The sequence below is a fragment of the Pogona vitticeps genome, chromosome 3 (genome assembly GCF_051106095.1).
Source record: "Pogona vitticeps strain Pit_001003342236 chromosome 3, PviZW2.1, whole genome shotgun sequence".
Lineage (NCBI taxonomy): Eukaryota > Metazoa > Chordata > Lepidosauria > Squamata > Agamidae > Pogona > Pogona vitticeps.
In genome coordinates this window covers 78,909,251-78,924,061 of record NC_135785.1, presented here as the reverse complement: position 1 = coordinate 78,924,061, position 14,811 = coordinate 78,909,251, and the positions used below count along the sequence as shown (strand labels likewise).

The window sequence follows — 14,811 nt, the reverse complement described above, 5'->3', positions numbered from 1 at the left end:
ATAAACATTGCACATTAATCTACAATGGAAAATTCTGAAGCAAAACCTGCTTCGTGTTGCTTTGTCACACAAACAGCTTTGTGTGATTTACTAAATGAGTAACAGATATCCCTGAAGAGACACAACATGTAGCTGCTTGGATAACAATATGTTTAAATTTTAAACATCTCAAATCAGTTGTGGAGTTCTTCATTGATCTAAAATGGGGTGAGGAACATTTGGTCTAGAAACCTCTTCCAGCATAAACAATGATAATGAATTATGAGAGCTGTAGTTCAAAACATCTGTAGGGGGCAATAGTTTCCCATCCCTGGCCTAAGAGACCAAATACTATCAAATACCTCCCATTCATCAAGAAAGGGGGTTGATGGCCTTATTACTTCGTTAATGGATATTACTGTTTCTTACCATAATTAGGAAAGGGATGGACAGAGATTGGAAATGTTACTTTTGCTGACCATAATTCCTAGAATCCTGTAGAGCAGTGGTCCCCAACCTTGGGCCTCCAGATGTTCTTGGACTTCAACCCCCAGAAATCCTGGCCAGCAGAGGTGATGGTGAACATGGCCACTGTTTCTTTCAGAATGACAAAATCTCTGATTTCAGACAGATATTGCGTCTGCCACTGATATAGACTAATGCTTGCAGAAAGGTCTTGTGAAAAGTTAGGGATGCAGAGTAAAATGTAAAAAATAATATAAAATCAGCATTAAAAACACAGTACAGCAACTAAAGAGTGGGGGCACAGAGATCACTGACCACAACACCGAAGTTGCCAATAGTGGGCCACACCATCCATACACCCTTTTAGGAGAATTCCTTACCTGCAGCTCCCCTGTGGACTGGGGCCATGAGAAAGACCTGGGAGAACAGTTCCTAGTAGCCAGCCAACCAGTGGGACAGAGCTGGCAGAAAGGAAAGGAGGAGCCCCAAGTGGGGAAGAATAAAAAGAGAGATGATGAGCAGGCAGATGCAGGCCATTGAGCTGAGGCCAGAGAGACAGTTGTTTTCAAGGTATGCCAAGGAGAGACCCCCTGAGGAAGCAGGACTGGATCTTTGGGTTGGCTGGAAGCTGGTGGAGCAAAGGGATCCTTGGACCGGCAAGTGGGTTCAGCTAAATATGTCACCTGAGGGGACTGAGAGAATGCAGTGTGCCAAGGGAAACTGAAAGCCCTCCTTCTGGTGGAAGAGAGAGCATTGGGAAAGAAGATGCTGGGTACAAGGGAAAGGCTGCAAGACTGTTGAGAAAGCCTTGCTGCACCTAGAGCCCTGTGAACTTGCCACCCAATGAGTCAATCGCTGCTCCACTGCCATGCTCAGTCACTATATTCTTCTTGGACCTGGAGGTACCAGAGGTGGAGACCATGGTGAGGGGATGGCATACCTTGCCCATCCATCACCCTTGCTGTGGGACTCCCTGCCTAGCTGACCACCAGGGGGACCTTCCATCTGCTTGGGGAGGTCTTCCATTTGCTTGGGGAGAGACAATTCGTTAATCCCCTATGGTCTAGATCAGGGGTCTCCAAACTTTTCAGAGTAGGGGCCACAACATATATGTTCCAGTTGTTTGAGGGCAGAATAGATGCATATGTGCATACACACACACGCCTGCACTCCTGCCTGTCTGCACTGCCACCCCACCACTCACATGCACTCATGCATGCACACCCACCCACCTGTGCACCCACCCACATGCATGCACTCCTGCGTGCCCACACACACTCTTGCACACACACACTCCCAGACACATGCATGCACACACTCCTGCATGCATGCCGGCATGCACTCGCGCCCAACTGCCCCCCCCGGGCCAGATAAAAAGGCAAAGTGGGCCAGATGTGGCCTGTGGGACATAGTTTGGAGACCCCTGGTCTAGATGAAAAGAGAAAGAAGTCTCAGTTCCTGAAGAGTTAGCTTAAGGCAACCCTGTTGATTCTGTTGTTTCTTGGTTCTATCCTGCTTTATAGTGTTTGTCCCAGTTTGAATAAATTCCTGACTGTTTTCCTGCAATCATGAGTGTGTGTCATGGAGGGAAACATAGGGGACACTTACATAAAGCTACTGCCAAATCTTGAGACTAAAATCTGGAGAAGTGTAATAATAAGATTCTAATTCTCATGTTATGAAAATATAACAAACAAGAATGAAAGGGGCAAAAGAACAATTTAATTAAGGCATACTGAAAGGAAGTCCTCTGAAAAGTATACAGTAACAGTGGACCGCTCTACAAGAAATATTTTTATATAGTTAAAATGCCATGTTAGAAAATATATTTTGAGGCTTGGGTGTTGGTACTGATTTCTCAGGTGGAGTTGGCAGGTCTCCTGTAAAGGCAGTGAAACGATATTCCTTGTGAAGGTCTTTTCTCAAGTCAGCTAGGTCCTCCTCCAATTTTTCAGCCTGCAGTAGAAATTATTAAGAATAAAAACACATTGATCAGGGTACCATTAATATAAAGTGAAAGGGAATGTTCATCATATTTTTGGATTACACCAAACTGGGAGTGTTAGTAAATGCTTCAGAAGACAGAAGCAGGGTTCAAGAGGCCCATAACTCTGGGGCAAAACAAAACAAAAATGAGTGTAAACAAGGAAAAATGTAAATGTTACATTTAAGCAGGAAAAATCAGATGCACAAAATATAGGATGGATGCACATGGCTTGGCAACAGTACCTGGGGAAAAAAATCAGGAGACATAGTGGGCTACAAGCTAAATATAAATCAAGTAAGTGTAAGGTGGTAGCAAAAAAAAAAAAGCTAATGCAATACTGGGCTATATCAGCAGGAATGTTTGGATCAAAAGAAGTAAGAGTGCCATTTTATTTCAATTTGGTCAGATCTTAGCTAGAATGTCATGTTGAGTTCTGGGCACCACAGTTTAAGGACACCAAGAAACTGGAATGTGCCCAGAGGAGGGTAACCAAGTTGATAAAAGGTTTGGAAACCAAGCCATATCAGGAACAATTGAGGAAGATGGGTATTTTTAATCAGGAGAGGAGAGAGAGGAGGTGCAACAGCCATCCTCAACCCAGCCTTCTTGCCAAGCTTCTCTTAAGCGGTGACAACATGCTCAAATACCACAGGATCTGCTGCAGTTATATTATGGATTGATTCAAAGTACTTAAAAAAAAAAACACCACATGATGCAAAAGCCAATTTGAATTGGTCCAGCCCTTTTTGCTCCCAAAGTGGCTCTTTTTCTCTGCTGAAGGGGTTTCTATTTTTTTCCCCAAGTCAGAACAATTTGAATGGACTTTTTTCTCTATGATCAGTTGATTCATCCTTTTAAAGATGGGCATTATTTGTGGGTGATGTTTCAATGGTTTAGGCAGTTGGGGTGTGATGTTCAGGACTGCAGAAACATCTGCCCCTGAGTTTTTCCCCCCCCTGATCATCCTCTGAATTTAAATGTTTTAACATATGTGAGATTAGCACTACATCACATTATCACCTTATAGTTAGTATTGACATATTGTTTTAGCGCTAGATCACTTTGGATGAATTTATTTATTTTATTACTAGCAAAACAGATACAAGAGACATTCCTGTGGCATGAGGTATTTCTGTACATGTTAAGAAGAACTTGGAACATTGCCACCTTTTCCAAAACTCTGCACAACTCTTTCAAAACCAAGTGGCGTAACCATGAACTATATGAGGATCAGCAGAAGCATGACGAAGGAAAGAATGTAATGAAGGATGAAGGAAAGAAGGGGGAGTTGTGAGCTGAAATGTGAGCTACATCAAATGTGGACATTGAACTTCCGAATCAATTCACAGCCTCTGTGTGATCACCGTCTGTGAATACAGCCATAATACAAGCTGTGAATCAAAGCACAGTAAAGGTGAATTGGAGTGATTCAGTTTGCCACTGTAGTCACAGCCTAAGTGCTTGTATGGCCCAATTATATCCATGTTTAATATTAAGTAAGTCCCTCTGACTGGAACAAGATTTACATCCAAGTCAAAATGCTTATGAGCAACGCACCCTCTCATTTTCAGCCTCGCTGGGCAGGGCTCCACCTCTCTCTCTCTCTCACGGCTTCATCCCTATGTGACGCACTGGGTTCTGTCATGACTGGAACCTAATGCAATCACTGTGCATAGCAGGAAGAGAGCTGCGTGGAGGGAAGTGGAGTCGTGCGCTTACCCAGCTTAGCAGGAACTTTGCTTATGAGTGCAGCCTTTAAGACTCTCAACTTGTATTTGGCATGAGCTTTTAGTGGCATAGCCCACTTCTTCAGATGCATAACAAAGGACATGGGAAAACAGACTGCATTTTGCACTGCTTGTAGAGCAATCCTGTGCAATCTGTTTCCTAGTGATCTACAGGGAACTGTGCTCCAGTCTGACCTCAATATGTGCCCAAGCTGGACCTTTATGGTCCAGCTGTAGGGCTACTTTTTTGGGGGCCAGGCTGAAGCAATTCCATGACAGACCGAAGGGTAACTTTAAGGGACATTGCTATGGAAACAGTAACTTTGAAGGGAGAAATCCGACATACACGTTTCGTGCTGTCTGACTGCACCCCAATAATTTTTCATAGAAAAATATTAAGTTCGTATCACTGAACACAATTTCCAGTAACCTGGGCAGAGCTCTGCTAGCATAATGGGAACAATGTCACCAGTGGTGGCTGATTGCTCCTAATTAAAGAGACTCTGCTTTGATATTGTTTGTCCATGACTGAGGCACAATGAGATGAAGATGCTGGGAACTAAGAAGTTTAATTAGCAGCAATTTGCTGTTGGTAGTGATGCCATATTATATTGGCAGAGCTATGCAACAGGATTTTAGCCCAGTGCTAGCCAAACATTAGTCAGAGCAGGACGAGTACCTCAGGTGGCAAATGCCGGTGGACAGTGGTAGCAGCTGGCTCTATTAGAGGGCAGAACTCTATGTGCTACACAGTTCGTCCCTCCATCGAGAAATGGCCCTGCTGGCCTTAAATACGACAGTGCTATATTATGGTTCATCTGCCAGACAGTGTGTGGACATGGCATGGTGATGGCAGGACAAGGCAAAGGACCGGATCTTGGGCTGTCCCCAGTTTATAGAGTTCTGATGAAGCAGCAAAATATGGTTGATGGTAAACCAGCAATAAGGATTTGACATGCCAAAGGGGACAAAAAGTAGAAAAGGGAGATGTGAGTGCAAATGACATTCCTCCAAATTCTCCAAAGAATGCCTTCGGCACTCGAGAACAGTACGTCTATGCGAACAAATATTTCAAAAGGAATAAATGCTGCTTACAGTTTCAAAGTCTTGACTTGCTCTCTGCATATCCTCTTGGGGTATCCCCGTTAACTTTTTCCTTCTTTCTTTCATCATCTGTGTATGCTGCTTAATGCGGTTTTCCACTTCCTTATATTTGGCAGCTCTTAGAGAAACAGAGGATAAGTTTCATATTTCCAATTTTGTCCTCATCTCATTTATAGATTGACTTAAGAAATTTACTGCATTTCTAACGAATACTGCTATAAAAATAGAAAACCCATGCAATTATCCAGTAACAATAAGAACAGCAATAATAGAAAAAGCGCTTTCTACCTCCCAATGCACACATATGTTTGGGGGGAGTGCATATTTAAAAAAAAACTGCAGAAGAAAATTAAGTTTAATGTGCTGACATATATTGGAATATTCAGTATGCTTGTCCTCATCTGACAGAAAGTTTGGAAAGTTATTGAGCTCAGTGCAGCTCATTTAGGAATAGGCATATATAAGTTTGCACTGTTAAGAGTGTAATGCTAACTATCCAAGATGGCTGAGAGCCAGCTGAATCGACTTTAGCTGAAGTTATTCTCAGTTTTATCTCTTGCCACCCAACATATATTGAAAATTACTTAGAATGGCTCTCAGCCTGGCCTAACATCTATCTCCCTGAGCTGGGACATCATTCCTGGTAGCAAAGACAGAGGCAGACAATTATTGTGTTTAGGGGCAAAGAAATGTCAAACCCAGACATGGGAGTCTAAATTGAGGGCAACTGAATTGATGACGCCACAGGCTGGGCTATGCAAGGGGCAGAATTCACAGGTCCAGAAACATGCCAGGAGGAAGAAAACTTTTTCCAAACTGAGGGCTGAATTTAGTTTCACAGAACTTCTCTAGGACCTCACTCCAGCAAGAGAGGAGAGACAAAAGATGAAGCTAAATATAATGACATTATTTTATCCTAAATATTTTACTACCTATAGAAAGGACTATGTCAGGATTTTACAATGTGGGATGGATGAAAATCTATACAAAATGAGGGAAACCACGGAACAAGGGTATCATGGCTATGGCCCTTTGGGGAACTTCAGAGGATTGGATCTTGTCCCAAGGTCTAAGGTTCCCCAAGGTTGAAAGTAACAAACCAAGTATATCTACTGTGTTCCAAAGTAAGAAGAACTCAAAGGACCTCACTTCCTGGTTGGAAGCCCATGGAAGGCATACTGGCCACTCTCTGATCTGCAGAGTGGGCACAAAATTAAAAATGGTGCAGCCCTCTAAATCCTCTTGAGCAGCAGTCCCCAACTTGGGCCTCCAGATGTTCTTGGACTTCAACTCCCAAAAATCCTAGCCAGCAGAGGTGGTGGTGAAGGCTTCTGGGAGTTGTAGTCCAAGAAAATCTGGAGGCCCAAGGTTGGGGACTACTGCTCTGGAGTACATAGTTATATAGAATCAGATATCATCTATATATTTGATTATTTTATTTTATTTTATTGAAATTACATTGCATCTGTTCTCATACAATTCTAGGCAGTGCACCCTGTTTTCAATGCAGCAGTATTATCAAGCAGGTAACATTCTGTTGCCGCTTCTCTGCATGTGCCTTCAAAATGTAAATGTAAGGACCTCTACAAACAACGTGAATGAAGGTTCATTGTGGAATGTTTAAAATGCCAGATCTTCTGCAAATTCAGAGCTCAATTCCATTCAATCTACCATTGAGGAGAAATAGGAGGTCTATGATTGTGCTATTGCTTTCCAAAACAAAAGAACATTACCACCTGCTCAGCTACTCATTAGGTTATCTATTGCTTTGTTATCATTGCCTGCTGAAGGAGAAGATAGTTTCAAGTAATTAAACATACAGGACTTGTCTGCTGTCCTCAGACACTCAGGGGCAATTGAAAGCTTTCTGTCACTCCAGCCGGAAGGCATCCAAATATAAACATGAAGTTTCAAAAGAATTAATGTAGCAAAATTCAAGAGGGAAATTATGTTGAAGCAAAACCCAGCTAATTTTAAGACATAAGACATAAGACATAAGAAATTTATTTGTCATTGCGCTCACAAGTGGGTGCAACGAAATGTGGTGCTCTTCCCCAAGGTAAAACTGGACAACACTACAAAAAAAAGTTAAAATATACACAACTTTCACCATCCAAATATAGATACCCCGTTTTCTCTCAGCAATTAAAATTCCACCAAAAACCTATGGCCCCGCATTTAAACTCAATACTGCATTTGGGTAAAAACTGTTCTTGAATCTGCTTGGCCTTGCTTTCAATACCCTGAATCTCCTTCCTGATGGTAATAGTTTAAAGAGCTGATATCCCGGATGAGAGGAGTCTTTCAGTATGTTAGATATCTTCCTCTTACATCTGTTCTTATGCAATTCTTCCAAAGAGAGGAGTGAACAGCCAATGATGTTTTGGGCCGTCTTAATCACCCTTTGAATTGCCTTTTTCTCTGCCACTGTGCACTAATGGGTTTTGCAGCCCAAACATGCATGTATTTGGACATATACAGAGAAGAAAGAGTAGATCATAAGGGATAAATGACCATGAAATGTGAGAAGTACACAATTTCACCTAATGTACATATTGCTTTTATATGCCATTTCTCCTAACATAAACATTGTTATCTGCAATTTTCCTGGATATATTTATGATTTTATAAGAAATTTTATTGAAGAAATGCATTGTATTATTCAGAGAAATGCAGAAATTATCCAAAATGTCATCACATTCCACATTGCCTATCCAAATACAAATTAAGTAAGCTTATATTCAAATACAAATGAAACAAAATCTGCCTCCATGTTCAGGGAGAGACAAAACACATGATGGGTCTGTGGAATGTGAGGAGCCATAAGTATAATGTCAATAAAATGCTACTCATATGAATTCTGAGATGTCTCAGTATAATTCTGGGCATAAAACAAAAGCAAAAAGACGGAAAGCAAGTGTAAGAGAAATCTTTGATCTTTGTTCTTACCTTAAATCCTCCATTGCTTTCATTGCATCTAAATTTAGTGTCCTCTCCCTATTTTCATCTTGGTTAGTTGGTTCTTTCCAGCCTTCCAGTTTGTCATAATTTTTAACATCATCAGTGGCATAAGGTGCATTTTGTGAAACCTAGGCAAAGGTCAACATATAATGGAGATATATAAACAAATAGTCAAGGAATACCTTACAACCTTGAATGACAGAGGGAATGTTGTAAACATAGTACATCTTGACTTCAGCAAGGCTTTTGACAAAGTGCCCCATGATATCCTGATTAGCAAGCTAATTAGGTGTGGGCTGGATAAATCAAGTGTCGGGTGGCTACACAATTGGCTACAGAATCATACTCAGAGGGTGATTAATGAGTCCTTCTCTAACTGGGAGGAGGTAACTAGTGGGGTATCCCAAGTCTCAGTCCTGGGCCTGGTGCTCTTCAATATTTTTATTAATGACTTGGATGAGGGAGTGCAGGGAATGCTTATCAGATTTGTAGATGATACCAAATTGGACAGAATAGCTAATACCCTAGAAGACAGAAACAAAATTCAAAATGACCTTGATAGGATGGAACACTGGGCCAAAAGGAATAGAATGAAATTCAACATGGATAAGTGCAAAGTACTGCACCTTAGAAAAAGAAACCAATTGCATAGTTACAAGGTGGGGGATATCTGACCCAGCAAAACTAGGAGTGAGAAGGATCTTGGAATTGTCATAAATCACAAGCAAAATATGAGACAACAGTGTGATGTGGCTACAAAAAAAGGCAAATACTATTTTAAGCTGCATTAATAGAAGTATGATTTCCAAATCCTGTGAGGTGCTAGTCCCCCTATATTCCGCACTGGTTAGGTTTCACCTTGAGTATTGTGTCCAATTCTGGACACCAGAGTATTGTGTCCAATTCTGGACACCACACTTTGAGTACAATCCTAACAGATTGGAACAAGTTCAGAGGAAGGTGACAAGGATGATCAGGGGGCTGGAAACCAAGCCTTATGAGGAAAGGCTGAAAGAATTGGGCATGTTTAGCCTTGAGAAAAGCAGACTTGGGTGGGTGGGTGATATGATAGCAATTTTCAAATATTTGAAAGGCTGTCATATAGAAGAGGGGCAAGATCCATTCTCGATCATCCCAGGGTACAGGACACACATCAATATGTTCAAGTTAAATGAATTCAATATTTGGTTGAATATCAGGAAAAACATCTTAACTGTTAGAGCAGTACAACAGTGGAACCAGTTACCTCAGTTGGTGAGTGTTCGAACACTGGAAGCATTCAAGAAAAACTTAGATAATCACCTGGCACTTAGATATGCTTTGATTGTATTCCTGCATTGAGCAGGGGGTTGGACATGATGGCCTTGTAGGCCCCTTCCAACTTCACTTTTCTGTGATTCTGTGATTCTATGATTCTATGGCATTTGTATGTCTTGGGAAAGAAGTAGGTGCTTGCCTTACCTCAGGCTGCCAGAAGAGTTAACATGGGACAGGGCTGAGCAATGGACTAGTACTCAAGAGGTCTGGGTTTGAATCCCTTGTCCACCATGAAAACACATGGGGTGGGGAAGCAGTAAACCACTCCTTAAATATTGCACCCTGAAAACCCTATTACAATGACTATATGTCAGTTCCAATTTGATGTCACATCACAAACATGGAGTGGGTGGGTGGGGATTGCAGCTTAAACTAACTTATACAGTATATCACAGAAGTGAGTACATCCCCTCATATTTCATAAATATTTTAGTATATCTTTTCATGTGACAACACTGAAGAAATGACTCTTGGCTACAATATAAAGCAGTGAGTATACAGCTTGTATAGCAGTGTAAATGTGCTGTCACCTCAAAATAATGCAACATAAAGCCATTAGTGTCTAAACCACTGGAAACAAAAGTGAGTACACCCCTAAGTGACAATTTTCAAATTGGGCCCAAGTAGCCATTTTCCCTCCATGGTGTCATGAGACCCATTAGTGTCACAAGTCTCAGGTGTGAAAAGGGGAGCAGGTGTTACCACTCTCACTCTCTCCGACTGGTCACTGGAAATTCCACATGGCACCTTATGGTAATGAACTATCTGAGGATCTGAAAAAATGAATTGTTGCTCTACATAAAGATGGCCTAGGCTATAAGATTGCCAAAACCCTGAAACTGAACTGCAGCACAGTGGCCAAGGCCATACAGCGGTTTAACAGGACAGGTTCCACTCAGAACAGGTCTTGCCATGGTCGACCAAAGAAGTCAAGTGCCCATGCTCAGCGTCATATCCAGAGGTTGGCTTTGGGAAATAGACCTATGAGTGCTGCCAGCATTGCTCCAGAGGCTGAAGGGGTGGGGGAACAGCCTGTCAGTGCGCAGACCATACGCTGCACACTGTACGACATTGGTCTCCAGGGCTGTCATCCCAAAAGGAAGCCTCTTCTAAAGATGATGCACAAGAAAGCCCGCATATGGTTTGCTGCAGACAAGCAGATTAAGGAAATGGATTTCTGGAACCATGTCATGTGGTCCAATGAGGCCAAGATAAACGTATTTGGTTCAGATGGTGTCAAATGTGTGTGGCAGCAACCAAGTAAGGAGTACAAAGACAAGTTTGTTGTGCCTACAGTCAAGCATGGTGGTGGGAGTGTCATGGTCTGGGGCTGCATGAGTGGGGAGCTACAGTTCATTGAGGGAACCATGAATGCCAACATGTACTATGACATACAGTGGACCCTTGACTTACAGATGGCTTGACTTACAGACTTTTTGAGTTACAGACTTCTCTGGCAGCAAAATTTAGGTTTGACTTGCAGCCTGAGAATTGACTTACAGACCAGAAAAAAACCAAAATGGAACAAAAACGGCCTGTTACGGGATTAATCGGTTTTCAATGCACTGTAGGTCAATGGAGACTTGACTTACAGACTTTTTGACTTGAGAACCGCCTTCCAATACAGATTAAGTTCTCAAGTCAAGACCCCACTGTACTGAAGCAGAGCATTATCCCCTTCCTTTGGAGACTGGGCCGCAGGGCATTATTCCAACATGATAACGACCCTAAACACACCTCCAAAATGACCACTGCCTTGCTAAAGAAGCTGAGGGTCAAAGGTGATGGACTGGCCAAGCATGTCTGCAGACCTAAACCCTATTGAGCATCTGCGGAGCATCCTAAAACGGAAGGTGGAGGTGCGCAAGGTCTCTAACATCTACCAGCTCTGTGATGTCATCCTGGAGGAGTGGAAGAGGACTCCTGTGGCAACCTATGAAGCTCTGGTGAACTCTATGCCCAGGAGGGTTAAGGCAGTGCTGAAAAATAATGGTGGCCACACAAAATATGCCCAATTTGGACATTGTCACTTTTGTTGCCAGCGGTTTAGACATTAATGGCTATGTGTTGCATTATTTTGAAAGGACAACACATTTACACTGTTATACAAGCTGTATACTCACTGCTTTACATTGTAGCCAAGTGTTATTTCTTTAGTGTTGTCACATGAAAGGATATACAGTCAACCCTTGACAGAAGGGAGACTTTAAGCTAATTCTGCTTTGTAGGTCCCTGGACTTTTATCCACTGCGTAGTTAGAGGTTTTTAGGCAGTAAATTTCCACACACTGCCAATAATTATCAGCTTCCTTTCTGAGCATGCCTCTACTTCTGGCTTTTGGTTCTTGTTTAATTGCAAGGCCAGCCCGTCATTCAATGGTCTTAGAAGCCCCTTCTATATTATTCTATGATTCTATGTTTATCCTACCAGAAGCAAAATGTCCCCTCCCATTCCATGAACCACATTTCATTACTGATGATACAATAGGGTCCTCTTACAGGCAACAGATCAATTCAAGGATGCAGATCAGGCTTTGGGGCACAAATAGCTTGATTTTTAAAGGAGGTGTAATGGCCAGGGGCTTCAGGATGAACATTTGGGAGGCATCTACATTAGGTAAAATGAAAACCCTATTGCAGCCCACCATTATGCTATGCGCTACATCGAACAGCGGAGAGCACAGAACACAGCCATTCAGTGACCACACAGTGATTCAAACTGTAGTTTGATCATTCCACTCTGTAATTCAGATAAGCAAGAAGTGAGACATGAACACATGTCTCCATCCTAGACAAGGTGGTGAAATGGACAGTCTGCTAGTTTTAGACTACAGAGTCCAGGGTTCAGATCTTCTCTCTGAAGCAGTCTCCCCCTTTCCACTTCTTACATTCTCTGTCTTTCTCTTCAATTGCCATATTTTAACAATAACAATGCATATTATTATTACTGTATTTTTTGCACCATAAGACTCACTTTTTTCCCACAGAACAGGGGTGTGGAAAGTCTGTGCATCTTATGGAGCGAAGAAAACAGATTATATTTTCCTGTTTTCTTCTCCTAAAAAACTGGTGCGTCTTATGGAAAGGTGCGTCTTATGGAGCGAAAAATACGGTAATCAGATTCTTTTCTGGTGGCTGGTTTTGTTTAATATGAACAATTTCTTCTGAAAAATGGGTATAAATTCTGTTGCTCAAGAAGACGACAGAAAGACAATGATTGGAGCATGAAGGTTTCCCACAGAAGTTCTTCCTACCAGCTCTGTATTTTTTTTAAAGACTAACTTGCTTTGTTTTGTTTTTGGCTATCAAGAGATAAGCACAGGCTTTGTTGTCAAGGATGATTGCTCAGTTTTGAAAATCTGCCTATGTAGAGAAATAATGGGCTTCAGCTTCTAATGACAGGCTATCTATAAACATTACACAAGTAATTCATTGCATTGTACAGTATGTTAGTAATGTGTTGTGCTGCCATTATTAAAAGATAGAAAAATGTAAAGAAATACTCTCTGGTTCCTTCTAGTGTCCAGTTCTGGTCATGTGCATTGGATATATTTATAAAAGTACAAAATACAAGACTGAAGAATACTTCCCTTCCTACTTGGGACTGATAAGATAATAACAGAAAACCTGAACAATTCTTGTCAAAGCACCTCTAAAATACCCTTAAAGGTAAAATTTGAAAGTAACTACTTGTTACTTGTTACAGCTAAATAACTTAGGTTACTTACTGGACCTAAATGTAACTTTGCAGTTACCCATAAGCTGGAAGAAACCAGTTACATCCAACTACATTATTTGTAAGTACAGTAGCTACTTCCCACATTGGTTAACAATTATGTAAATCATGAATATTACAAGGCAACCATTCTCCACTGAAATCTGCCCCTGTGGTTGGCTTTAGAATGCAATGGCTTGGGCAATTTTAAATGTTCAATTACAAGTTTATGTGTGCTTTGAAGAACTGCTATCCTGGCAAGGTATAAATGCTTTAATAATGTGGGAAATGTTGAACAACCTTTTGGTAACAAATGTGAATGTCTGTTAGTAAACAGTGGGAATGTGAAGTATAAACACATCTGTTTTCTGCTCTGTGTGTATGATTTGTCTTACGTGAGATTGGAAAATGAAAGCCTTCTCTGTGCAAAGAAAAGAGGATCCCAATGTCACTTTACCCTTAGCGCAATACTCCTGCATGTCTCTTTCCAGCAATAGTTGTGACATATTTTGCCTGTTATAATGCACAGCTTAGAAAGGTTTCTGATGTCTCTGTTTGTGTTAGGGGGAAGTGCTGGTTTGTATATGGGATTGTGCTCAGTGCTTTAGAAAACAAAGGAGCGACGTGTATTTTAGCATGCTGGAAAGGGAGAGCACATAGCCCTGGGGAACAACTAAAATAATACTTCTGATTTTAAGTCAATTCCAACTCATAGTGACCTCCAAGGGTCTTCTAGGTATAAAGTACTCAGATACAGTTTGCTAATCCCTCCTTTTTGGTGCACTGTGGGACCATGCAGTTTGTCCAAGGCTGTACGGGTGACGTGTCTGCAATCTCATCAGTCACACATGACCCAAGTGATTTTAGCTGCCCCCTCTCTTGGGAGGCACAGTACAGATTTGAACTCCCAACCTCTGGCACCACAGCCAGGTTTGTTAACACAGAGTTACATACCAGCTCTCCAAAATCAATAATACATCAAACTTCATGAAATGGCAGAAATAGCTAAAGAGGGAAGCTTTGCCAGTACTCCCCACTTCCCTGTCTGTTTTTAAAGCACTGCGGCCGGCACACAGATATTTAATTAAAAAAAATTAATCAAGTTAATGTCATTATCGTGGCCATGACACGCTGACTGAGCTGTAACCAATATTAAACATATTGCTTATTTACTTTTATTTTCTTACAAAGTTTGCTCCTTATGTATTCAGTTCCACAATGAAAGGGGTCAAAGTAGCTTAAGTAAATAATATGACTATATTGAATATGTCAACAATCACATCTTTTTTTAAAAAAATGCAACAGATGAAAAGTGAATGGGAAGCAATGCGAAAAAGAACAGTACCCTTAAGCACAGTGAAACCCAAAGCTTGTTAGAAGAACAAATTCTCTAGTTAATAAGGAAAGAAAGGGGGAAAAAAGAATGGTCCACATGTAAAGTACTGCAAAAGGCCCTCTGGCACAGTCCAGCCCAGCATACCAACAGGTAGATTCAGATATGGCTGTGGAAGTTCCTTCAGGTAATAAATGCCTATGCAAATTTATAGTCTTTAAAAT

At 41.4% G+C, this 14,811-nt stretch overlaps 1 protein-coding gene across 1 annotated transcript in view; it reads right to left on the bottom strand.

Moving 5' to 3' along the window:
- Positions 1 to 2,144: 2,144 nt before the first annotated feature.
- LRRC27 (leucine rich repeat containing 27) overlaps positions 2,145 to 14,811 on the bottom strand; it is a 63,325-nt gene continuing 50,658 nt past the window's right edge. The window contains exons 9-11 of the mRNA XM_072995382.2: positions 8,212 to 8,351; positions 5,254 to 5,380; positions 2,145 to 2,400 (exon numbers count right to left, since the gene is read on the bottom strand). Coding sequence (XP_072851483.2) covers positions 2,248 to 2,400; positions 5,254 to 5,380; positions 8,212 to 8,351 — 420 coding nt within the window. The 3' untranslated portion in view covers positions 2,145 to 2,247. The remainder of the gene's footprint in view (positions 2,401 to 5,253; positions 5,381 to 8,211; positions 8,352 to 14,811) is intronic.